Source organism: Dermacentor variabilis, chromosome 6 (assembly GCF_050947875.1).
Source record: "Dermacentor variabilis isolate Ectoservices chromosome 6, ASM5094787v1, whole genome shotgun sequence".
In the NCBI taxonomy this organism is placed as follows: Eukaryota; Metazoa; Arthropoda; class Arachnida; order Ixodida; family Ixodidae; genus Dermacentor; species Dermacentor variabilis.
In genome coordinates, this window is record NC_134573.1 from 173234633 (window position 1) to 173262046 (window position 27414).

Genomic DNA, 27414 nt, shown 5'->3' on the forward strand with positions numbered 1-27414 from the left:
GTGAGGGAGTGTCATTGTTCAAGCTTAGCGGGCCTTCCTAATTTGGTTCTACCTGGATTAGTATAGCCCCACTCACTCTTGGCATCTTTTGCTGGTGTCAGGCACCACTACAAGCCTGCAGATGTAGTGCCAAATAGATGATGACATGCAGCTACACAATGAGAGAGAGAGAGAGAGATAGATATAGAGAGAGAGAAACAACTTTTAATTAGTCGCCTGCTGAACGACACCATGACTAAATGGCGCCGCGTCACGGGCCCTGATGTCTTCTCAGCGGGTGGTCTCAAATCCAGCGTGTGTTACTCCCACGGTCTACACAATGAAAGCATTTCTAGATCTTACATATGTGTATTTCAATAGGGAACTCGAAGTTGGCCTCGACCTAAAGCTTTCTCTTAATGGTTTTTCCCTACATGTGACCTGCAGTCAATACACATGATTTATAAGGCAAGTGGAGAGAGCTTTAAAGATTAGTACAATTACATTTTACTTTTTCTACATGCGTGTAGTGTCTGGAAAGCTTCCAAGTATGATGAAGGGGGATCAACCTCCCAAGACTTTTGCCTACAGCTTGCAAGACTTCCATTGTCTAGTCTGGTCCAGTTGCACTACACAGATACAATTCCCAACTAGTTTCAACAGCTGAGTGTTGCAGTCCCATTGCCAGCTCACTCATCATATCTGTCGCGTTGGTGAGATAATACGGACTTCCTACATACCTCGCCTGATAAGAGAATTTTGGAAGTTTCCACAGTTCTTGCCACTTAAGACACTGGTGCAGGTTCGTCACACAACTTTATTCAGTTTTTCTGCTGGCTGTATCATAGCGTAATGCTTCAATTTTCATTTAAAGCAGACTGAGCTCTTAAGTGCAGATCTTTTAAAAGGAAGGAAAATGAACATTATATTACAAGAGGCAACGTAAAACAAAAACGGGAACACAAATACTGCTCTTGTTCCAAAAAAAAAGAAAGAATATACAAATACATATGTGCAACATACATGGACTAACAACAACTTCAAAGCATTGAAATCACAGACACACACGCACAAAAAAGAAACAGCAAAATGTGTCAGCTAAGTTACCTCTTCGCAGACATCGAGCTATGTTACCTAACCAACCTATGGCCAAGTTAGCTCTAATGCCAGGGTGAGGGAGGTGGCAAGAACGGAACAAAACGGAACACACTCTTAAACAACACAACCTTGGCAACAACATTATAAATTGCAACTGGGCAATGATCGGTTAACTTGCATAAATTAGCAATAATTGAAAGCTCCTGTAGCAGGTCATCTCAACAAAAGCATACTGACTACTGCATTCAGCAGTGAAGCTAGAAGTAGTAGTGGGAATGACAACCAGTAAGTCTACAGTATTTGCTACAGGCGTCCCCCCTTTCTGTGACTAAGGGAGCCCAGCAGTGGTGTTACACAAACTTTTTTTCCATTCTCACCTTTGGCGTGCATCAAGCCCACCCAACCTGCCGAGCCTTGCCAACTACACTTCACGTCAAGGTGCTTCAGCACAGATGAGCACATTTAGCTCGGCAAGACCAGAACTATTTGGTGTAAGCCACTCACTAATTGCAATGGTTCTCTCGAATGCAGTTCACTGGCTTTGCACTTCATTTTCCAGCAGAGATAGAAACAAGTTATTGCACTGTTTAGACTAGTGCTGTTTGTAATTGTTTGTTAAACTGCACATTCTATGTTTATGAAAAGAGAAAAACAGTGATTTCCCATGACTGAAATATTATACTAAATTTTTGTGCACACATAGATGCTATCTATTCTCTAGCAAAGGAAAAGTGACAGTACATCTGACAGCTCCTTGGAATTGGAGTCTGGTCTACTTGCTCTGTTCAAATGACCCACAGTTCAGACGTCCCAATGAGATTACTAGTGTAACTCCTTCGAAGGCCTTTTATGCCAAGATTGCTAACCTGATCATGCACTCGAACAAATATTGCATTGCAATATAAATGTATAAGATACATGTGGTTAGCACTGATGCCACTTTGGCTTGGTTTAGAACTAAGTACTTGTGGTTGACGTAGCATTTGAACAGTATTACTTCACTATTATGGGTGCTCTAGTGGAGACCTTAGAATTCACTCAACATTACACTTCCTATAATGGTTTGATGCCACTACCATTTTGCTTTTCCTCGCAGATAATCTTAAAGCTTAGAAAGTATTACAATCGTTATGGCCTGAAATACTTTGAATCAATGAGGTATTGCTGTAATGACAAAGTCAGGACAGCTATAAGCCTTAACTGAACCTTAACCGCCTCAACCAACTTAACCAACCTAACGAGACAAGTGAAGCTGTAAGCACGCAGAGTAGGGTGGGCTTGCTTCTACTAAGCCAAAGCAGGCGGCTTCTTTCAGACAATATACACAGACACTGCTACTACACAATGCCTAAGAGAATGGTTGCACCTCCAAGTCCAGGTACAAAGCAATGCTGCAGTTTAAAAAAAAAAAAAAAAAGGACACAGCTAGTACTAAAGCTTTGTTATTCTATGTTACAAGACTGCATGTCTGTGTGTGCATTGTATTCTTTTCTGTACAAAAACTGATAGCACTGAGAAATATGATGGCACTTGACAGTCCTTTTCCGTCTCTACAGATCAATATACTATGTACAGGCACATTAGGGAGTCAAATCTGTATCTACATACGGGTGTGACCTATCCATGAAATAGCACTGCTTAATTATGCGAGAGAAAAGGGACTTGCGAGGGGCCGAACGCCTGAAGGCTGTTTAGGCACCTGGCATATGTCAACCAGAATGAAGGCCAGAAATTGAGGCATGGTTTAAATAAAAAAAGAAAAGAAAAAAAAACCACAAAGACTGCTGGCAACATTCTTGTTCTGTTATAACTATAAAGAAATGAACAGTTCTTAGCTTGCAAAATTTACAGCAAGACTTTAAAACCCCTATATAAATTTGCAAATTGCAAGTGAAGTACATTCAGTAAGTTCACATTTTTAGCGCAGGAAAAGTTAACCCACTGAGAACACAAGTATCACATGCTGAATGCAATGTGCCTGTTGATTGAAAGCACAAGCAAATCTGAGCCCTATTTCAAAGCGTGAGCTTTGTGCATTGTTGCGAGGCCACAGAACACTGTTAGCAAATATTACAAACAAAAGTTAAGACAGCACGATGGAGAGGGCAGTAAACTGTTAGTCGTGAATGCAGTTTCTTCTGCAAATTTACAATCTACCCTAAACATGGCTGCCAAACTGAAATTCCTGCACGAGCACATACTCCATTCAGGCCAGATTGTGCAAATATCTATGCACATAAGTGATAAACAGCACCAGTTGTTTTGTAAACACTAGTAAATCTATATCTCTGGACACAGCAAACTGTAATGCCATAAACAAAACACATCAGCACCTCGACAACAAAGTGGGTCCCATTTCGTCAATAAGGTTCCAGGGCACTAACATTCAATGCGCTTGAATAAACATATCTCAGAAGGAATTATTTTGTATGCATTAAACAAAATTTTAAGGCTGAGACAGGTTAACAGCATTGTATTTGGCAATTTTGTTCGCTTCAGACTCTTTGCAGCAGCCTACATCTAGACAACACAAAAATAGGAGCTTCTTTTTAAATGCTTAAAACACAAGAATTATGCCCTACAAAATAGTGGTAGCAGCCCTGATGGAGAGATGAACTGTATTTAAACTTGCACATAGAGTGCCCGTACATATACACAAGGCAAGTAAGCAAAGCTGGAGGCCCCTCTAAGGCGTGGTGAGTCCATTCCATAAGCGATACGATGTTTCACATGATGCGCCAGCGCAGTATAATCAAGGTCTTCAAGCCTAATGCGTTGCCTCCTGACCTCACAAACAGATCAGTCTCCACTCCGGCAGCAAGTCACACCAATGTGTCATACACAAATGAAAACTCGCCTGGTGGCCTCGCTAAGGTGCTTGAAAATGGCCACACAACAGAAAAATTAGCCGGGACAACCTAATAGCGCGAGACCTAAGTAAAGGGTTTGTACTTACAATGGAGAGGGGTAGGGTAGGCAAGCCAATTCTGCACGATGGACAAGCGTTTTGAAAGCAACCAATGTCAGTGCATGCTTCAAAAATCACTAGCACACATATGTGCCTGCACACGCACATACACACACCACCAGAGCACGTCGAAGCTGCCTATGGACCCGTGGGGAAGCATGTCCTCAAAGCTGTGTCTTCACTGTGCAAGGTCACAACCAGAAGAACAAAAAAAAAAAAAGAAAAAAAAAAGTGCTGACTCAGGCTCAAGATGCTTCATGCTGTCTGTTGCCTTATGGCAATGACGTAGGCAGGCAGAAGCACACGCGAACATTGCTTGAGAAAGCCCTGGCACCAGTAGCCGATGCCCTCAAGGAGCCTCGGCCGTGGCTGTGAAGTAGGAGAGCGTTGGGTAAAAGCCCAACAGAATGGCCAGCACAAGGATGCACAGTGGGATTATTGAGCAGGCCGATGTCTGAAAAGAAGAGCCGTAAATCTCGTCAAACACTCCCGACTGAAACACTATGTGCACTTTTCAAGTGGCAACTACTGCAAAAAAGAAAGGGCAGGGGGGGGGGGGGCTATTGCAGAAGCTGTTGCAGTATGACTGTCAAAGTAAAGCAATAGGTTCCTGGTATACCTGTTGAGTTGTGCTGCTGGGCATGTTAATCGGGAAGTTGCTTTGACGTTGCACTGCCTCCAGCCCATTAGCACATGTTACAAACCACATTAACCCTTTCCATGTCGGAGATGAGCTGACCTTGTTAAGAGCTTACTTGTAAAAATGGCGAACGACGAGCTCAACTCATCCAGCGCTTATTTTTCATGCAGCCTTGAAGACGATTTCAGCTCATCCGCTGCTTTGCGTTTCATTTAAATACTAGAATTAGAACATAGACTTTTGTTTTTCGTTTCACTCTTGTGTCACGAGCCACTGTGTGATTACTGAACGCTGTCATGTTGAAAAGAAAAGAAAATGTGGCGATTTGGAGAGCTCAGCTTTTTCTTCAAGTGAGAGCGATCTCGCAGTACAGTGCACTGTGCTGAGACATGTAAAAAAAGGAAAGTAAAAAATGTGCAGTGAAACACTATTGTGTGCAGTGAAGCCAACCTACGTTACAGCGTAAAAATATGTTTCTCCTAATAAACTGCATTTCTGACACAAACATTTTGCTTGAACTTTCTATGATCAACAGAATCATCTGCACACACTAAAGTTGAAGTCTTCTTTGCAAGTATTATTAACCTTTTTAGCATTCTTAAAGGGTTAAAACCCTTAAAACTACACATACAGCGCACTAGTATCAGGATTGGCCAACCAAGTCATTGCCTTTGATTACACTTTCTCAGGGACCAACCAATGTTTACTCAGCAAAATAGCCTTCTGTGCCAAATTGGGGAGGAGGGAAAGAAAAAGAGGGGAAGAAAAGCTTCACAAGCCTGGGCTACGTGGAGCGAAATGCAGAACCTAATTATTCTGGCTTCTGCAGGAGAACTCCGTGTGGCGAATGGAGATGTGGCGGCACTATGCACAATGTTTGCTGACTGTAATTTAATAATTATTTTTTTAATGGTAAATGAAGCAAAATGAGATTCAGCGCATTGCTGCAAGCACATATGCAACGTCCAAACTACAAATTAGCTTTTCCTGGTATTGTTTCAGTTTGAAAACTGCAAATTTCATGAAAATACCTAATAATAACGCTTACAATTCTTTATATTATGCGCGTAAGATTTTTTTGCAGTCATATGAAAAAAAAAGCGCTGCCGCTCACTTGTGAATATGGGGAAATGGGCTATTCATAGTATTTTTGCTCCTCTAAAATGTTAAAGGGGGAAAAAAGAAGTGGAAAAAGAAATAAAAGAATGTACAGCAGCATGTGGAATCAAATCTACACTTTCTGTGTGGGAGGCGGGGACAGTACCAATACACCAAGGTCTACCTCCTTTTTTGTATGTGAGAACCCCTCCATATCAAATTAGCTGCTATTTCCAGAACTGTAGCAGACAATCTGCTTTCTCAGGCAGAAGTGGGCCATTGGTTTGAAGAAACATCTAGATTTATTGCATTTGTGTACTTGTTCTTAAGGGTACACAAATTACTACACATACGTATGCTATTAAAAGACTCAAGAAACACTTAGTTATCCCTATGTGGATGAATGCGAAAGCATTGCGGCCACGCCAGCAGAAGTGTGGCAACATGTGGTGGCGCCATTGGCCTAGTCAAATGACTCGAGCGGCAATGTCAGCAGAAGCGCCTTGATGAACAGTTTTCATCACAAGGTGTGCACAGCGCAAGGTTGTCGGTTCGACTCCTACCACTGGTGGTGGATATGAGTAACTTAATTAGCTCTACCTTAATTAAATGTGCATTAATTAACACCAAAGGGCATGGGTATGACTCCCACCCAAGGTTGTGGGTTTGAGTGCCTTAATTCTATGTTAACTGTACCTTCATTAACTTCGCTTTACTGAACACCAAAGGTCGTGGGTTTGACTCCCACGAATGGTACTGGGCTTGAGTGCCTTAATTAACTCCGTCTTAACTGTGTCTAATTAACTTCACCTTGATTAACAGTAAAGGTTGTGGGTCCGACTCCCACCAAAGGTCGAAGGCTTGATGACTTTTTGGACCATCACTGGTCACACCAACGCCAACAACTACAATACGTCAGATTTTCCACCTCATCAGCCAAATAAAGCTTTCGCATTAATATGTTTATTGTAGAAGCATGTTTTAAGCATTTCCGACAACTTAAAATGTTTAGCCAATTGGATCGCATGCTCAAGTGACATAACCACGCTATGTAGTGTGGGAAGCAGCAGCTAAAAATACAGGGAAGCGTCACCACACTATGCTATGCACCACGCTGTGCACATTTTTAAATAGTTATAATAAATTAGTACATGCTTTATGCAGAGTGCTTAAATCTACCCCTTAATGATTAGAAGGACCTACCTGACCGACTCAGCATGTTTGCATAGAATCGTTAAAATAGATTCTGCATCTCTTTAAAGGCCAACTGCAATGAAACTTCACTTTGGGTCCATTTGTTATAAATGAGTAGAATATACCCCCAAACCAAACTTGGCAAAGCTGCAGAGCTAGTAATTGTATATTTCTTTGCTTGCAGCCTTTAAACAGCACCTAAGCGAACGATGTGTGAACCTGGTGATGTCACTATGACGCGAGCCCCAGCACACCGTGTTCAACGCTTTTCTGTGTGCCATGGGTGCCGGACGCTCGGGCTGGCTTGTGTTGCTATGCCTTGAGAATCAGAGACCAATCAGAGTACACCTGTCTCGATGGTGAGAAGGCTTGTTCGCAGCACAAAGTGGCAGCCACAGTATCTGCACTATTCAGCGGCGGGGCCTCTGCGTTGGCACAGGTATGCCATTGCAATCTTGGAGGTGATGCCAAGAAGCCATGCGTTAATGCAGTGAGCAGTAATGGCAGTACTTTTTAGAGCTTTTCACAGAGCTTTCTGCTCATATATAAAATGTGAAATTTTGCATGGAGGCTCCTCAATATATCTACATTATCTTAAGCTAGGCTTTTTACACAGTCTAAAATTTTGTTGTAATTGGCCTTCAAAGAGCTAGCTTTGTGCAAATAATGGTAGCTGTTGGTTATGTCGATACTCTTGAGTACACGGGTGTGGACAAAAGTTATGACAACCTTGTGGGCATTGATGAAACTACATGACTAACTCACTTTCCTATGCGGGTGTTCAGTTTAAGGAACCATTCTGCGTGCTCATGTATCATGCACTTGCAGTGAGGTCCTGCAACTTTTCTCTGCATTACAGGCTCCTCTTTACACTGTATCATACTACTTACTAGTAGAGGTTTGTTGTTGAGCAATGTTGACCTCTCTTCTGCACAAAAAGAAGTAACCAAAACTCACAAATTTGGCTTACAGATTTTTATGATTAATTTGCAAAAATATTTATACCAGAAAAAGTGACCGCTCAGTTTAGAAGCCAATTTGACAATGAAGAAAATTAATGGAGTGTAGCTAGCAAAATTTTCAGTGTATCAAAAACATTCCATTTTAGGTTTCTTGACAAAATATCAAGGATTGACAGAGTAGAGACCATCTCTATGCAATTCATGAGAAAATAGGGTCCACCAAGGTGCAAAATTTTTTTACTGACAACCACATGAAGCTAACGAACAATAAAGGCAAGGAAAGTATAGTGTAGATAATTTACTATTATACAACTACTATAGAACCATGGGGGAGCTGAGTCTTAGATAAAAAGGAAATTCCGAGCAAGTACTTTGGACCTTATGAACTCTTGACACGTCTGAGCGACAAGAACTACGCTATCATTCTAGACAGAAGGAGCATTTGCAAAATCAACCAAAGGGAGCACAAAACTAGGAAGGCATGATGCACGCAATACCATTTTGGCTAGGGCGACAGGTTGGCTTTGGTGTCCCTTAGTTTCATACAGTTGTTGCTAAATGATCAAGCCCCTTGGTGTCCTTATTGTCACTCCTAGCTGCAGTGGTGGAGGCCAGCATGCACAGACTCATATGCAAATGGTTTAAAGGGTTTATGACTGACCGCCTTAGACTGGTACAGCAGCAGCTGGCGCTCGTCACTGACGGCCTTCAGCTCCTGATGAAGCTGTGCTTTCTCCAGGGCACAGACTGAGTACTTTTCTTTGAGCAGGGCCAGCTCCTCAGCCGACTCCTGGAGCTGGTTCGAGAGACAGAGAAACATGAAAGATGGGCAACAGTGAGCATGTTGGAAGACTAAAGCAATGCTCTGATTAATAGTGAGAAAACAACAAGACTGTGACGTCAACAATTACCAAGCTTTCATGCTGTTAATTATTGTAGACAAATTAAATGAAAATGACGAGCAAATGAGCTCGAACTGAAGTTTATTTCACATAAAATTTACAGTGCTATCCACAGTTAAAGAGAATGCCTAGCTGGTAATAAAGCCAATAAAGTTGAACCACAACATAACAAACACGTACATAATGAATTATCGAATATGTAACAAAGTAAATAAAGAATGTTTCTTCCGATATCAGTGTGTAATGAATCTATGTTTATAAGTGATGAATAAACTTGGATATCACGGAAATATGTTCGTGTAGCATGTGACTGCATTGTAGCAAGGTAAGGCTGCATACAAAAACATAGCTTACAGGACGCATTAGGCTGGCATCTATGCATTAGTAATACAAGCCTCCATGCCCTAATTCAGCAGCAAATGATAGCTAAACACTAAATGCCTGTTCTCTTTAACAGTGGATCAGACTAACGCAGTGCACAAAGTGTGACGGGAAGGTGTAAAAAAAAAAGTTGCTACTCGAGAGGTTTCGACAACGTCCTTCCCAATGCTTCAAGCAAGCAAGAATACAACACAAATTTGGGATGAATTAAATACTACAGAAATTATCCCATTAAATATATAATGTAACAAACTACCACAAAGCTGCTAACCAAATTATACTGGCTTGAATTCAGATTGCACCAACCTTGGGGGGCCGGATTTCCCAATAGTATAAGTGTAAATGTAGCCAAACACAGAATTCCAAGGATTTTTAAGCACTTCATGAAACTTAAGGGCTTTGAATAAGGCTTTGAAAACTCAATTTTGGCATTTATATGTTGTTTAAGGACTGGTACAGACTCTGAATCTACTAATTTTGCTTGACTTTACATTGCTGTTACTTACCCTTGAGCAGTGCATGAATGTTCCCGAATGGCTGCTGCGCTCTGCTCAATGCACAATGAGCAGTGCTCTGTTCCAACTCACCTGGTGCCTTGTACTTTGGGCCTCTTGGTGCAGTTTCTCCAGCTGATCTGGCCAGTCACCCCGATCACCCCTGTCACCTTGGTCACCCGGTACAGCCGGCAGGGATGACTGCATTCCGAGCATGCTGCAACTTGTTCGCAATCGCTCACACTCAGCGAGGAGCTTGGCGTTCTCTTCCCGCTGCCTGAAGGATGCAAGAAGGTGCAACAACCTGATGAGCAACCCGAGGTACTTTGACCATGCTGACCTGTGTTGAACTGATTTTGACACCCTTCAGTTTATGGTTTATTTTCATCACTGTCTGCATGCATTTAAATTGTTCCATCACAGTGCGTGATAAAGCACACTAAAAAATTCTGTCATTGTTACTATTTTAGCTGTCAAAATACTGTCGAACCCACTTATAAAAACATTCAAGTGCCACAAAAATTCCACTGTTATAACCAATAATTACTGTAGCCAGGTCGTAGGAAAATGTCAAAATAAAGGGATGGCAGAGCTATTGTGAGAAAACAATAATGGCGGGGAGGCCAGTGCCCCACCCCACCACCTTCCTCCATCCAGCTACTGATTGTGTTCACTCATTTAACTACTTCCTGGGCGCCATTTGCTTGTGAGCCATTTGCTTTCCGAACCATTATGATTCTGCTCAAGTTTTGACTCCACCTAACTTGTCTATAGATTGGATCAGGACGTAAAGGTACATACAGATTGCCAATGTAACGCTCAAAATCGTGAGATTTAAAATACATGCTTTAAAATGGTCAATTTTGCTGTTATTCGAAAGTAATGCAAGGGTCGAGCTGCAACAACGAAAATCATGAAAAAAGAACTTATTACACTTGAGTAAATATGGTAAGCTGCAGCCTAACATTTAGCTGTGATATGGCAGCTTTGCTTATAAGTGAAATCCATGCTGACTGTTTTCATTAATTTTTGGGTAAAGATACCATATTCATACTGAAGCAAGCGTAATTTAATAACTTCAACATATTGAGAGAACATGTCTGTTCAGCTGTGAATCATCTTAGCCATCAATTTTGAATGATATTCCAGCTTCAAGTGAAACATTTGGCTGATACTCTTTTTCACTCTTTTACTTCTAACAGAAAGAAGGATTATGTTGAAAATTAGGGAAATCAGGTCGGCAACTCTTAGGATTTACATAAAATATCACTGAATTTGTCATGCGTAATCTGAATATCCACTAAACAAACTTTTTCCCGTGTTCTTCAGCCATGATGGACGACTCTGAACTGAAAGCACAAGCAAGAATGTTATCAAAGCACAAAAAATTTTTTACATTATAGCAACTATGTACTAGTTTACAATAAACATACAGTTTCAGGATTGTATTTAAATGATGCTGCAGTAGCAAATATAAATATGTTTGATAAACGATCAGACAGCCACCGTGGTTTCTCACTTGCTGTCGCTTCCCTCCCCACTGGCACTCTTCTCCTCGCAGCACACACTCACCAACTCTACGTACACCAGCGAAAGCTTCGAGTCTTTTCAATACACCAAAACAAAGGCTCCTCCACTGTCTATCCCTAGGTACCCTCCACACCATGCAGACTGAATGGAAGCTTCATACAATGGAACCCCTTTTATTTACAAAATACTGCAGACCGGATCGGTCCAAGCAGGAGAGGGTACATACATTTGTTAGTAAGCACTATGCCTTAGGATCAGCAACAATGGCGAAGTTACAATTTACATCCAGAAAATATAATAACAAAACTAAGCAAGGTTACAAAGCAAATACAATTTGTGAGAGTACGTGCCCCAAACACAGGTACATAGACAAAGAAGCACCCTATGCACAGTTAATAAGTAATCATCATTTCTAACCATACATATACATACTAATTTACAGGCTCTCAAGAAGTTGAAGAAAGGAGTAGTGAGTCATGAGGCAGGGAATTCCAGTCGGATATTGTTTTAGGGAAAAATGAATGTTTGAAGAAATTCGTGCGGGCAAATATTGGCTTGATGCTATGACTATGTTTATGTCGTGAGGGTCTGGTTGTGTTCCTTTCGAAATAGTCCTGTGGCCTTTGATACATTCCTTGCTGTTGGGTTTTCCCGGCTGCTATGTCGCGTTTTCGTGGTTGTGACCTAAAGCACACTGACTCCTACATATTACGTTCTCATTAGGCATTTCAATGTTTTACAATGTTCCCGCATATTATGCTGCGTTAGACTGCAGTGGTCATGTAAATTTAGCAGTGCAATAGCAAATTTGCCCTTGCAGGTTGCTACAAGGACGATAGATGTACACTTGCAGTAGAGCCCGTCAAGCCCCACCCGTGGTATCGTCCTGTAATGCTGGAAATACACGATCGTCACTCCTGATAAATGTGTCTCCGTGCAATTGTAATTCTTGCCGGGCCCCTAAAGCCAGATTTGCCGCAGTTAATTTGTGTTATGCGTGAAGCATATTAAATAGTGTAAAGGGGCTACAGTCATGAAACATGGTATCGGGTTTTTAATTTGCGGCTTATTTACGGCACTTAGTGCTGCCATGGTCACAAAAGATGGATCACCACGGTATGCTGTACAGAATGTGCATGTTTATCTAAAATAAGTAAAAAAGAAAAGTCAGAGGTGGTTTAGCGCTCCCTAAAAAATAAAAAAACTATTGTGTTTTACGTAACTAATTGCACAGTGAGTTTTGGGGGAGGCTGTAGTGCATGGCTCAGGATTATTTTCAGCCACCTAGGATTCTTCTAAAATGCACTAAAAGCGCAGAACATGAGTGCTTTTGCAATTAACCCTCACTGAAATGTAGTAGTGCCAAGTAGTGGAGTCAAATGCTCAGCCTCATGGTCAGTATCGGAATGCCATGGCGACTATGCCTAAGAGGTGGGCAGGTACAAGCCAGATGTTAAGCAGAGCGTAGGAAGAGCTGCTCACATGGTAGCCTCCTCTTCAGCTGTTCTAAGGCGAACACGGAGCACTTCACATTCCTCCTGAAGGGATTCCTGAGTGTGGTTAGGAGTCAGAGACCGCTCCACATTGGCTCGGTTGCGCAGTTCTTCGGTGAGAGTCCGCACTTTCTCTGTAAACGCGGAAGTAAAACACAACGTTCAGAATTCTGCTGAATCCTTCAATCTTGAGAATCACCAAGTGCTTTCCTGCAAGTGGTGTCGCTCAGAGTGTTACTCAAATTTTTGAACTTCAATTACCAAGAATTGTGAATTTAAGAAAATCTCATAATTGTGGTTCTCTATACGCTCTATGAACACAAACAAAATGAATGCATGTCCTCAACTGCCCCCAGAGGCGCAAATCACCACAAGCATCTGTGAAATAGCTCCAAAGACCTGCAAGTAGAATTACTTATTAGGCCTATTGGTGCTCGCACTGTGACAGGAGTTATGTGGGTGCATGCATTTGTAATTAAAGAATACATACTGTGCCCCGTGACAGTAGCCCTTTTCCATTCTTGATATGCTTCCCTGCAATGCATTTCGTATGCTTCAATGCATACTTCAGCTGTATTGCGGTGAAGCAGACTTTTAGAAACCGGCGTTGTGCAATCCTTAACCCCTGGCATTCTTTTTCCCGCGCTTTAAAAGCGGAGCCGGCGCCATTGCAGCCAGCAGCAGATTCTCTAAATGAAAAGCACAGCACCAAACAGCAGGAAGCTCGGCAGAGAATGTCGCAGCAGCTAGGCCTAGTGTTGTCACGAGAGCTACGGCTGCCAGCGGATCAGCGTGCGAGAGCGCTTGTTCGATACTACGAGATAATTAAAATGGTGGTGGTGGCAGCTCAAATTACTGCCGTTTCGAACCTGCATTCACGGTAAAAAGAGCGGAAAATCGGACGACGAAGTGTTTCAGCCGCCGAAATATCCAATATTAATATCCGAATTAATCCTATACAAAAAGCTTATTAGGAGTAAAATGGAGTAAGCCTCATCCATCTAGGACCCGCACCTCGAAACCCTTATTCAATCACTTGAACTCATCCAAAACAATGCCGCACATTTGATTCATAGCAATTACAGCCGCACATCAAGTGTAACTGCCATGAAAAATTCTTTGCCGCTTGCTCCTCACTCAGCCCGGCGTAAATGCTTTCACCTTGCTTTATTTCATAAACTAAAGTTCCACAATTCCTACCTGCGCAATAATCTTATGTCATCTCCTACCTACATTTCCTCTCGCATTGATCATAGCCATAAGGCTGGAATCAATCAATGCCACACCAGAACCTGTAACGAATAATTTATTCCTAGGACCTCTCAGGAATGGAACCACCTTCCCGGCGCAGTTGTCGCCAATCAAGGACAACTCAAAGTTTCGTTCGGCCTTATCAGACATCATCCACTCCCGGATACAATTAAGTAATCAATTTTGCTGTAATAACTAACCATTTTTTGCTGCTTTGTTTGTTGACTTGTGCATGTTTTTTTACCCACTCCCCTCTGTAATACTTCGGTCTTGAGGGTAAAATAAAATAAAATAAATATATGTTGGCTCTATGGGGTTTGTGGCGGTGCCACGAAGGCGTCCGAATTATCGGTAATATCGAAAAAATTATAGCTGTGAAATTGGTCATTGACTTTATCTGCTCTGTTTCAATACACAGCTAGTCATTGCTTCTTTATCAGCCTCTGAGATAACTGTCTTCTGCACTGTCATCCAAATAAACAATCTGAATTCCAATCTTGTGCAACAATAAGGGAATGATGAAGCTACATTCGACCTGCATAGTGTTTACCTGCGTTTGTAGTGCATTGTTTCTGCATGGATTTAATTTGCTGCCAGTAGTGAATGAACTTGAGGTGTCGCAATTATTTATTTTCAAGAACCACCACACCAAGAGACTTTCATAAAAAACTAATTGGGTGCCATGCCTTGCTTTACGAAAAAAAAAAAAACACATTACAATTAAATATAGCACTCACTCCTTAGATGCTCCGCTTCATTCTGGTGCTGCTTGGCACTGTTCTGGGCCTCATGAAGTTGCTCTGTTGCAAGAAAGTAAGAAAAACAGAATTCCAAACACTGTTCACAAACACTACACTGTTCTACCCAATAAGAAAATTTATGCCAGTACAGTAATAGTACGAGTGTTGTGATTTTTTTTTAAATGTCTCTGTAGGTGAAATGCGCTTAGTTACTAAGAGCACAAAAAGGAATTCTGCAATGTGCCTGACAAGTGCAGAGAATTTGGAGTTAAAGAATTGTCCCCAAGTAGCTTTAAAGACCCGAAGCTGCATGCTCAGCTTGCGTTCTTTTGCACACCTGGCCAATAGAGTCCCCTAATCTTGGATTCCCTATTTTGACTTATGTCAGGTGACTTTACAATGAAGACCTCCGAAGGAACTATGCACAATGCATGTGGGCACCCTGCATCGAGAGCATTTTGGCCACATGCACACTGCACAATGTTCAATGCATGCTTTTCAGCATTGCCAATAGGGAATGTGCAGAATTCCATAAGCAAGCTTTCCTGCACATCTAGGTTGCATCTAACAAATATGGTCTACTTTTCAGTTCTGATAAAGTTCAAAAAGCTTGCATGGAGCAAAGAATGAAGGGCAGCACGTATGGTGACTGTGATTCATGCAATGAGCACATTCTACAATCGTCATCTGTCATCTTGTTCGAGTTAAACAAGATGTGTGTGGGGGAAGTGCATATTGATAAACACTTGTGTAGGTACTGCTTTTTCTTCTGCATGCCATGTCAGCATTTAGTAAAAGTGCAATTTACCAAAATAATGAGCAACCAAGTAACTGCTGCCCTTGTATCGTTGCTCCTCTCTACCACTGGCAAGATAGGCTGATACCTAGATAGGCGACGCTTTCTTTGCCTCTTCCTTCAACTTTCTCGGTGCTGCTGCTGGTGTCTGGTACACCACGTGGGGGGGGGGGGGGGGGGCTTAGAGTGTGTGTATACATGACAGGAGCGAGTCATAGAAGAAAGGCGATGTAACAGACTCGCCCGTTTGGACCCCACCACGTCGAATGTGCATAATGCCCTCTAGAGCTCCCTGGGCATCGTCACTTTAGCCTCTTGACAGCTGTAATTATCCATAACTACCTCAAAAGCATTGTAGCAACTGCAGCGCTTTCCTTTCTACAAATGTGCGAATCCAGAGGAAACCCAACTACCATGGCACAACCGTAGTGGGAAAACTGGATAAGCTTAAGTTTAAGGTAGGGTACAGAACATTCCTACTATTTCTGAAAAATAAACACCATGAAAATATGTCAAGCGAACAAATTACGCAGGGCATGCAGAAGCAGAGCTGCATTAATTAAAGCACACCGCAGGGTCCAGGCAATAGTATGGAAGCGGTTGACTGCCAAATCAACACTGCTGTGCCTGTCGTGCTAGCTTTGCGGCTATGGCATTGCTAGAGGTCACAGATTTGATCCCAACAGTGGTAGCCATATTACGAAGGGGGGAAATACAAAATGCACGTGCACTTAGGTTTTGGGACAAGTTAAAGAACATCATGGTGTCAAAATTAATCCTGAGTCCGCCACTACTGCGTGCCTCATAATCCGATTGTGGTTTTGACACGTACAGCCCCATAATCCATTTCAACTGTAATACTTTTGTCACGATGAGAGCTACCATGTGAGGCAGTGACAATGCTTAACCCTCTCGGAGGTTATGAAATATGGTGCACAATATTGCCTCCAGCAAACACTTCTCCCTGTGCGTTCTGTCTACTACACAGACCAACAGAAGTGGTGCAGGAAAGGTAACGTTTAAGATAAACTCACCACTCTCGTATTAGACTAAACTTTGAAGAAAATAACCTTTCGCCATCAATATCACAGCTAATTATAGTCTATCGAAGCAACCAGCACAGAGAGCTTCGCTTACATCGATTCCCACAGTGTGGGGGAACTGCATAATTTTTTCAATTTTAGAAAATGATATCCAGTGCGTCCATGCACATGAGTGACAACATAGCAGGACAGTTGCACAATCAAATAACAAGAAATGTAGTGAGAGAAAGCAATTAAAGAAAGGCCTGTAGCATACTTGTAATGAGAAAACGCAAACTAAATTGTGCAAAAAGCAGGCAGAAAGCAATTCAACGTTGCAAATGATGAGCGATGCGCAAACCAAAACATACTCTTTACAGCCTCTGACGCGGCTTCTGTCCGACTCCGGGCTTTCCTTTCCTCTTCGAGGAGATCTGTATGCAAAAGCATTCGCAAAATGAACCAAAGGAAGAGCAAAACTCAGAAAGACAAAGCAGGGGCCAGGTGTTGGCAACGGTCGATGCAACATCGCCGTGGACAAAAAGAAAAGTGTAGCTGCTATAATTTCACCTCACAAAATGCAAGGAAACTAGTAGCCAAATTGTGACAAGGCACAACTAAAACTGACAACTCTTTGCTGTCCAGGAAGTCTTGGCATGAATACTTTCAGTACTCCTTATTATGTTGCACTTTTATGGCTACCTGCACATACAACACAGAAAAATAATGATAAGATGTTTTTTTATGGGAGGTTGAGGCACAGATGACAGTCACTTGCCACTCATAGATCTAACAGTACATAGATCTGACCGTACATTTTCCAAATTGTATAATGGGTGCTGTCGGCAACTCATATGCATGCAAGACATTCACCACAGAAAAATGGACAATTTTATACTTTTCTGTTTGCTGTTAAACAGTCTCAAAAAGGATTCAGGGCTGACCTCTTTTAATGGAAATTTCTTTTGCACACAAACTGTACTATTTAAGACACCAATGTGCAATGCCTAACACTTCACTCTCTCTTTTTGCAGTTTTGAGGGTTTTTTTCACATCCAAATGTGACATCGCAGAAAGCCACCACAGAAGTTTGAAGATTGCACCATACATTTTTCACTTTGATGCCTTCTTTTGGATTACCAGACCTGTTCTCACCAAATAGATGTAACCTTCCATTATATGTTATGTTCCACTTGATTTTCGCCTGACATTTTTCCTAGTGTTAGTTCAAGTATTTCCACTCCTGTGGAACTAAAGCCCATCCATTGCTAGTTCGAGATATCCAGCAAGGCCAGCTCCAGAGCATACCTTGTAACAATCCATTTCAAGATTCTTTATTTCTCATGCTTTGGCACTGGCTCAAGCCCTACTGTGATAGTTACTGCCAAGGCCAGTCACTTGGCTGGCCAGATCATGACAAAGGAATCCAAAACAAAATGAATTACTACAAAGCGAGGACACAGGCTTTCAGTCATAAAAAAATGCACCCAAGCCAAATAAGTGCCCATGACGCAGGAAAGTAATTTACACACACAAACTCACTCTCTAAGCTGCTAAGCTCTTCTTCACCAAAACGCCTGTGCCGCTCATGTTCAGCCAGCTGTTGACGCTGTGCATTGAACTGTTCTCGTAGCTCACTCAGCGACTGTTCAGACTGTGACAGCTCCCCTGCAGAGTCACCAACAAAAAAGTGTCATTGAGTATTGGGCATCAACTACTGGCATCACTCTATCCCTTAGTCCTTTCAGACGCTGTGTACATAAACTGTGTACATTCTGAACTGGCCCCCTTTCCTCCAAACATGTAACAGCACTGCCAATTTCATAGTTTCAGCCGAATTCTCCACTCTTCGTCTTGCAACTTTGGAGTTTACGGCGCCCATATGGCAAACACGGATAAACCTAATGTGGAAAATATTCAGCATGGCAACGAACAGTTTGGCGTCACCAGATTAGCTATCTGATAAATTATTTTCTGTGTCATCACCATTGTCCGTGGCTTTAAAAAAAATTACCCACTAATATAATGATCATGTGAGTGTCACAAGTTATAATTACAACACCCACACTCACCAGGCGTACAAAGTGTCATGGTGGACACGTGTACAATGCTCTACATGAAGTGGGGTAAAATGCGAACTGTTTGATTTGTCTAGCTAGAGAACTGTTCGTATCTCAACAGTTTGTTGTGCTGCCTTCTTCAAGCAAAGAATCTTGACAATGCGAACAAGCAATGTACGGACATGCTGCCAGAGGAAATGCATTGAGAAACATTTCAAACATTGACTCAAGTGATGATGAGGAGGATGATGTCAGAATTGATTTTGTCTGTTCTGCTTGCATTGAAGGCACTGATTAAAAAAGAAAAAATCTGCAAGATGTAGATTTACAGGTATCTAGTACTGTAAAAAATTGTGAAAACAAAACCTTTCACCGAAAGAAATTGCCTTTTCTATTGCTAATCACATAAAATGCTGATTGCATAAAAATTACATTATTTAATAAGAATTTTGGGGTTTGCGTTGTGAATCTGCAGAGTAGTTTATGAGGGTTGCTGTAGTGGAGGGCTCTGGATTAATCTTCCCCACCTGGGGTTCTTTAATGTACACTCTCAACACCATACACAAGCGTTGTTGCATTCCACCCCCATCAAAGTGCAACCCTAGCGGCTGAAAATCGAATCCACGACTTCGAGCTCTGCAGTATAATGCCATAAGCAGTGGACCACTGCAGTGGGTTGCATGACTAAAGATTCATAAACGTGTTGCGTACCTTGCAGCCTGACGATCTGGCACACCTGGTCCTGAACCTGCTTGGATGCTGCAGACAGCTGAGCCATCAGTGCAGATGTATCTTCAGAGAGCTCTGGAGGTTGCAGCTCCTCCGTGCCAGCCTGCCTTGCCATCTGCTGTGCTTCTGCTCCCGAAGTGATAACACACTCAATTCAGTGCTGGTATCATTATCCAAAAAATTTTTTTAAGGAAGGATTAAACACCATAAACTGGCTGTGTGGAGTTTCATGTTATGTTAAATGCAAATCAAACACAAGCAGTAGGTCAGTCTACTCTGGTACATAGGACATTTGTAATTTTGTTGCTAGTTGTAAAGTATAAAATTACAGCCAATTAAGGAAGGGTTAAACACCATAAACTGACTGTGTGGTGTTGCATGTTATGTTAAATGCAAATCAAACGCATGCAGTAGGTCAGTCAACTCTGGTACAAGGGTCATTTGTAATTTTGTTGCTAGTTGTAAGGTGTAAAATTATAGCCAATTAGGAGAGACAATTGCCTCTGAGGGCAAAATTTCTTAGCTCATTCCTTCTTTTTTTATTCCCAAAACAGCAGCAGCATTTGCAACTTACAATATCACACCTTTCCTACTCCCCTCTCTAACTGGGCTGGATATTTCTTACACCTACGAGCAGTTCCCTTTCCTTTTTATAGGTCAACACTAGCGGTGTGCAAATATCAATATTTTTGTATGTGAATCGAATACAAATACTTAAATTTGAATATTGAATCGAATGGCGAATAATAATATGCACATGCATTTATTAGCAAGTTGAGTTAAATTGTTATTTTGGAACATTGCAATTAGATTGTGAATGTTAAAAAACTAGACTAGTAAGTCTTTATGCTAAAACATTGTGCACTTGGTTCACGTTAACTTGGAAAATTTAGTAATTCCCACTAGCTGTCCTCGCCAGCCTGTGCCTTATTATACCACATCAAATGCCTGTAAAATTGGAGGCATTCATAAATTCAATATTGCGAATGGCGCTGGAAAAAAAGAAAAAAGGACGGGGAGGGGGGGGGGTGCATTCTCATCTGCACGGCCCTTGCTACTGAGAGATTGAATTTTCCACAATGTTTAGACGTTTAGTGGCTAAGTGTGCTTTACAGACAAAATTTTGCTAGCAGCACAAAATCGTCGCAAAATTCAGCACAAAACTGCCCCAATATTTTTAGATAGAAACAAATGCTAAGAACTGTGTTTGCTCCCACACAGCCAGCAATACATTCCATCTGATTCGAATATTCGTATCCAACCCAATAGTCTAACATTTTGAAATATCTATTTTGGAATCCAATACAAATATTAAAAATATAATATTCGCTAATATATTCTAACTTTTTGCATGTTCATGCACCCCTGGTCAACACATATGTGACTATTCGCAACAGTGCCCGAGAAAAAGGATTGATAGAAACAAATGCTATCTTCATGACATCTATTCCATTACACTTCTTATCTTTGCAACTAGCCATGTTTTGATGACTAGCTCAATCATTTCACAGTGTACTATGGGTGTGTTGCCATTCTTGCCAGCGCTGAAGCCAGCCTGATTGCAAAAAGGCCAGCTTTGAACCCAAGCATTGGAACATGTATCCATGACATGATGACACTTATTGCTGGGAAAACAAATGACCACCTAAGGAAAGAGAAACAAGAATTTTACCACTACATTTTAACACAGCACGTGTGAACCTAAGATACATGCTTGAGCGTTCAGGTAAGCTCCTCAGCCACAATGTTTTTTGTCATCAAGGTACCATTTGTTTTTATTTCAAAATGGTATAAAAATGGCTATCTTTGATAGCTTTTCATAATGCCTCTGCTCGTATGTCGTATTTCAAAAGTTTTGCACGGAAGCTCCTTTATATTTATATGCACTATCTTAAAATTGGCTTTTTATGCGATCAAAAATTTTGTTGCAGTTGGCCTTTACTATGGTAACTACTTGCTTTTGCTGTCTTTTCCAGCCATCAGTGGTGAGCATTAACATGTACTTGTTTATCGGGTGACCGCGTTTCACCGTCTAACAAAAATTATCGCTCAGTGCGGGATGCACTTGCATGTATCGGAAGTTTCTTGAATGTCATCGATAGTTCTATCTGCTGTCTGTTGTCACCGAACCTTGTGTAATTTGAGTGCATGTATGCACGACGCGAACTTTCTGGAAGACATGCGAACACCAGCGATTACTCTGGAACCTTCGATGACTCATATATAAAAGCCAACGCACTTGACCTGCTGATCAGATTTTCAAGGATCGCCAACCGTGTTCGTCGCTATCGTTGTTCTTTGAGTGCAGCCTCTTTTTGAGGGCACAAGTTTACCCAACAAAATGGTAGTTTGGTCATTCACAGTTTTGCTGCTTTCTTCATCACTACTATGTGACAGTATTCAAACGCACCTTACATGTGCAACTTTCGTGTCAGCACATGCTGTTTTGCTTTTAGCAAGTGTTAAAAGCATGCTGCCAGACAAGAAAATTAAACTAGTGTGTCTAGGAAGTGAATATCATCTGGTGGCATCACACTGGGTCTCAATGCAATCGTTCACAACAAAGTCGCAGACAAGGCAGCCTCACAATTGTACACACCTTTCATAGCAGCGAGCTCAAGCTGTGCAGCATTTATCTTCTCACGAGATTCAGTCAATAGTTCTGTACATTGCAGAAAGCCATAAAAAGACGTTTTAGAAAACAAGTTCAGCAAAATGAACAAAATAACATGCAGTGCTTGAAAAGCTGAAGCACAGAAAGCATTCAACCAAAAATTCACGAAGCAAGATAAATGCATTTACATAAATGTACTTGGCAATGTGGAACTAACTTCAGCAAGACTTCTAAGGTATTATAGAATATGGCTTGCTCAACAGTGCACACACACAAATGAAATGCACATCTACATGTAAAATTAATTCAGAAATTGCATTTGGCAATTGTGAAGACCTCCATAAGTTAAGATATAGTTAAGGCAGTGCTCATAAGTGATTCCTAAATGAAAAATTTTCCTAAATGAAAAAAGAAAAGTGCAGGTCCAGAGCCTCAATGTGGAAATGGCTTTGCATGCCTGAATGTAAATAAAATTCCAGGCATGAAGTGCAAATTTGCAATATGCTAATATGTCTCTCTAATGCACAATGTACAAAAGGACCAACTCATGCAAGTTGGGAATGCAGCTTGACACTTGAAAATGCTCAATGTACTTGTTACTGGGTTGGTTCCAATTCAAATACTTAGGTCCTAATGCTTACACCAGTCAGTGCCTCTGCCTTCTCACCACTGTCTGTTTTGCACATTATCTTTTTTCTAAGCATTTTAATATGTGTGGAGAAAAGTGGCACTTTATTTTCCATGAGGTTACCAGGGCTATTCAGGCACGCATTGCTTTTTGCTGAGAAAAACTTTCACCAATTACACTGAGATTTTGCAGTGATGTACATTGATAAAACAACAAAGCAGATGTGCTATACTGTTTACCATTATTTCCAGACGTATGCATCTACAGTGTCACCTAGAAAGCTAATCCCAAATATGCACTAGGACTTTTTATTAATGATTTATCACCCATACTTCAACTATGTGCTCATTAGTTGTTTATAAGTTTGGTTCAAAGTGTTCAGCTACTTGTCAATAATAAACCACTGCCACGAGAAAGAGTTTTTAAAATGGCTGTGTGAGAAGTGTGTCCAGTGTATCAGCTTCTAGAGTACTGTGTCATTTTTTGCAACATAAAGTGCATTATGGTAACCTCAACAGAGATGGTAGTTGCATGCATAAACAATGTGCAAAATGAAAGTGTTCTTGCTTGATTGGCCAAAGCTGACAGACTAGTTCAATACTACATTCCTGCAATGACTCTCAATGTGCACTTCTATAGTCCATGATGTCAGCCATATCACGGATTACAAGCTGGCCACATCAAGGCACCCAGTTAGTGTTTTGACAACGAGGCAGCCATACTTGGAGCAAGACATTGCAGTGAGAAAGCCAGGCAAGGAGAGTGCCAAGTCAAGCAGAAAACGTGTACCAGTCATCGTCAGCCTAACCTTGCATGAGAATCAACATGCATGACTGCTGTCTTTCGTAGAGGCTTGTGAGTTCACGAGTGTCTACAGGGGGAGGAAGGGGTTGGCACACAGTGCAGCACAGGGCATTCCCACCACCCACAACAGCATCAGCAGCAGTGCCAGTGGTGCAAGGTCGTGTCACATATCACAACGAGAGAGGGGCCAAGTATGGGTTAAACAGGCACAAGGTTAATGACACACACTATCCATGCAAAACACAAACAAAAACACAACTGTTAGTAGTTATAAAACAATGCAGAAGTGAATGTGTTATGTAAGCTCATAAAGATTAGTGCATTTTAAGAGGAACCATAATTAAGCACACCTCAATCACGTGGCAAACTGCATTTGATGAGATAATGCTGAAGCATGTTTAGAAAAGTGCAAAAGAAATGAAGTACAAGAAGAAAAGATCACACAGGATTTGTAAATGTCTTCTGCAAACTCCTTTCTTGTGTTTAATATTGTTATGGTAGTTTTAAAAGTGCTAGATACATAATAAATGGCCCAAACTTTTCTTATGGACCAGTGAAGGCTTAGCAATAATTTCTTACAAATAATGCATTAAAATTCTATAGTGTATGACATCTGACTAAATAACCTACTTTTCACCTGCTTGTGGTAACTGAAGGCAAACTGAGTAGTGGGCAATGCAAAAGTGCAGCTGCACTAAGGACCAGCAAAATGAGGATTGGGCAGATTGAAATCTTTGGTGATTGGTATATTACTATTACATCCAGCTACTTTGCACCACTTTGAATATCCAGGCTCAGCTATAGTTGGTAGTTCAGCACTGCATAATGACACAATGATGGTATGATTACTCATTAAAAGGTTATAAGACCTCCAGATTGTAAATTTTCCTATTTCCTTCAAGTTGCATGATCACAGTTCCACGCTGTTGTGAGTAGAAGTCTCTTGAGTAATGACCAATGTCAGCGTTATCTACTGATGGCTCATCTAGTAATGAGACTGCTGAAGCGCACATGCATGTGCCAAGATGTGCTACAGTCGAACCCATTTATAATGAACTCGATAGTTTCAAAAAAAAAAAAAAAAAAAGAGGTGGTTATATGAGTAGTTTGTTATAATAACCCTTAAAAAATTCAAAAATGAACCGCACTGAATCTGGCATCAGCAGTTACAATTTGGCAGAACTTTAGCACAAAAACCATATTTTCAGTGTTATTTTTGTCCCCAGTGCGCTGCCACACCCAGCTGCAAATGTCAGTTAAGGATGCCCATTTAAAGAACAAAATGTGGCATCGTATAGCTCTTTCAAAATGCGCCTGTTTCCAATCCCCTGTCATTTTGAAACTGCAAGCACACTCGCCATTTCTTATTCGAAAGGTTGCGATATATTTTACTACCAGTGAAACATGACTATATTTTGCACAAGAGAGCAACGCATTCTACTTGGCTGGAAGCGTAAATTTCGGAAACTACTGTGGCATGCCACCATTCAGCAAGGGTCTCTGACATTGTGGCCTCGGCATTACAACTGTGTCAGCCATACAAGAGCCATAAAATTACGTTATCTATGTCATTTCATGAGAAAAAAGAATGCAATACTCAAAAGGTATAACGCCACTGCAAACTGTTATCAGCGATCGGCAATGCATAAACGCAGTACCGCGGAACTGCGATTTACTGATAATGACATAGTAATCGCCAATCCTTTGCAACACTGCGTGGCGGCAGCACGTGATGCAGCGTTCTCGCCGACTCATGCCGCATGTATACAGACAGGAAAAGGCTTCAGCAGTAGTTTCCATGAAGGACATGGATAGTCATTTCAAATAGTTGAAATAGGCATAATGTGCTTGGTGCCTGCACAGCCAATTGTGCAAGAACGAGAGTGCCACTGTCATGGCATCTGATATTGCACCGGTGCACTCGCCAGTGCACGCCCTGCGCCATGCGGTACGACTCAATTTTAAAAGTGAATGACCTTCGTGGCTTCCGATACCCACGCATGATGGTTGCTTGCTCATCTTGAAGGCCATATAATTGTCGCAGTTGGACTGGAACGAGGCATGCGCTGCCATGCGCCCAGTTTGGTTGAGCTTGTGTGCTTTGGTCCTTCACCTGAGCCCTCTTTACTGTGACCAGGTTTGAAGTGTTCATTGTAACAGTACGCCGATTTAAAAGACGTTTGTTATATCTGCAAGCAATTTCAATAGGCGGGGTTGCAAAATCGTAAATGCATTGAAATAAGGTCGTTATAACTGATAGATCATTATATCTGGGGTCGTTATAAGTGGGTTCAACTGTAGCAGAGAAATGCATGTTTCCTTGCTCTTCTGTGATATGATAATGCTTTTCTAAGAATCTGACAACATATGACTGGCCCATGGGCTTAAGTGGCATCTGCTATGAACACTGAATTAGCAAATCATGTCGAACTTTCAGGCAAGTGTTTGTCACACAAGCGCCAGATGCAAAGAAGTCTGCATAGCACACATGCACTCTCCTGCAGTCTCAAAATCATACAAGCCACTAGCGAATTGTGCAGTGATATGCCTCAGTTGCTGGTTGCACATCATAAAAGTGTGCCCACAATGGTGCTTGTGATAATGTTTGGAAAACACAAAGTACACATGCAAGATCAAGCTCAATCCCTAACAGTGAACACAACACACAAGTGAACAGGTCATGGCAGATTAAAAAGAAGAAAAAAAAACAGCTTGAGTTTTACAGGGCATACTCGGCAAGTAAACAAGACAATAGCCATGCAGGCAGAAACACAGCACAACTGTTGATGATAGCAAACTAGGTGCCGAAGTAAGCACACAGTGCTTAGAGAAATTAACACTGACTAGCAACTTGCACAGTATACAAACTTGTGACTGCCCCCAAATTGTGAATCACAACACCCTTATCCCATTCTGAGAGGTTGAGCAGGGTGCCACAAGGCAGTCTTTCAAAGTATATCTCATGAATAGAACTGTTTCAAATGCTATGCCTTCCTCAATTCTCCAGCTTCGTTCCAGGGTGACATTCAAGCTCTGCCTATCTTCAGAATAACCATACTCTAATGAGCAGGCTTACATGTCACTATTGAAGTATCTCCATTTGGGTTTGTTTTTAGCAGAGGTACCAAGCCCACCTTGTTCATTGACTATAAATTGTTAAGTAAAATTAAACATCAACCCTGTTACTGCATATGCAGTGGTATGGAAAAGCTTGCAATGTTATAAAACAATGGACACGAGGTTGTTGTGATAACAATCTAACTTCCCAACTACAATTCGCCACAAGTCCAACTGCCTTACAACTAGCACTGCAACACAACCCTCTCCTTGTTCTGGAATTTTGGGATCCCAGACATTTTCAAATCTCAATATATGTTCAAGGACATGTAGATCTCAATAGTAATAAAAAATAATAATAAATTAAAGAAAACATGGAGATTAAAACATGGTTTGGACAATTAATACAGTTCAGTTTATTACCTTGAAAGTGCCCTACAGGGGCATTACATAAAAGGGAGGTTTTTATAAAGCAGCAAAAAACATCGTCAGGTTGACCAAAGCTTATCAGAGTACTATTTTGCAAAGCAGAGTTTGGACATGAAATTTTCCATTTTTAGCTTGACATGAAGCGGTGATATATTTTTCTCCTCAATGCTGCACTCATTCGCTGTTTATTTACTCAAGACTCTTGAGTTGCTTCCCAACCATGCACAAAGTCCAATGCTATTTCTCATGTGTCCCCTAGCCTTGCACTCCACAGTCGTGGAAAGTGCGATGATGAGATACTTCATAAACAGGTACGTATACTAGTAGTATAGCAAAATACTATTGCAAATAATATCTTTTCAACCTCACATGCCTCTTCAAAGGCAAGAGCTTGCAATAGCTGCAAGTTGCAAGGTGTGGCAGCCTGTACACAAAAGTCTGCTATGTGGCAGCAGGCACGTACTTCCCCGAAGCAGACAATTGTGCAAGCAATCACATCTACCACCATCCCAATGACAATCGTGCAACAGAACAATTCTGCAAAA

General features: G+C 41.4%; 1 protein-coding gene and 1 long non-coding RNA gene across 7 annotated transcripts in view; one reads left to right on the forward strand and one right to left on the reverse strand.

Moving 5' to 3' along the window:
- The window catches only part of LOC142585817 (uncharacterized), a 77456-nt gene extending 58001 nt beyond the window's left edge, over positions 1-19455 (forward strand). The window contains exons 2-3 of the long non-coding RNA XR_012829130.1: positions 9843-10037; positions 19327-19455. This is a non-coding gene — a long non-coding RNA (uncharacterized LOC142585817). The remainder of the gene's footprint in view (positions 1-9842; positions 10038-19326) is intronic.
- Positions 777-27414, reverse strand: part of LOC142585813 (uncharacterized) — an 81746-nt gene continuing 55108 nt past the window's right edge. For all 6 annotated transcript variants that reach the window (XM_075696836.1, XM_075696831.1, XM_075696832.1 and 3 more), the window contains 9 exons: positions 21937-21999; positions 19320-19463; positions 18091-18216; positions 16920-16982; positions 14728-14790; positions 12729-12873; positions 9810-9993; positions 8601-8735; positions 777-4499 (listed from right to left, as the gene is read on the reverse strand). In XM_075696836.1, coding sequence (XP_075552951.1) covers positions 4395-4499; positions 8601-8735; positions 9810-9993; positions 12729-12873; positions 14728-14790; positions 16920-16982; positions 18091-18216; positions 19320-19463; positions 21937-21999 — 1028 coding nt within the window. In that variant the 3' untranslated portion in view covers positions 777-4394. The remainder of the gene's footprint in view (positions 4500-8600; positions 8736-9809; positions 9994-12728; positions 12874-14727; positions 14791-16919; positions 16983-18090; positions 18217-19319; positions 19464-21936; positions 22000-27414) is intronic.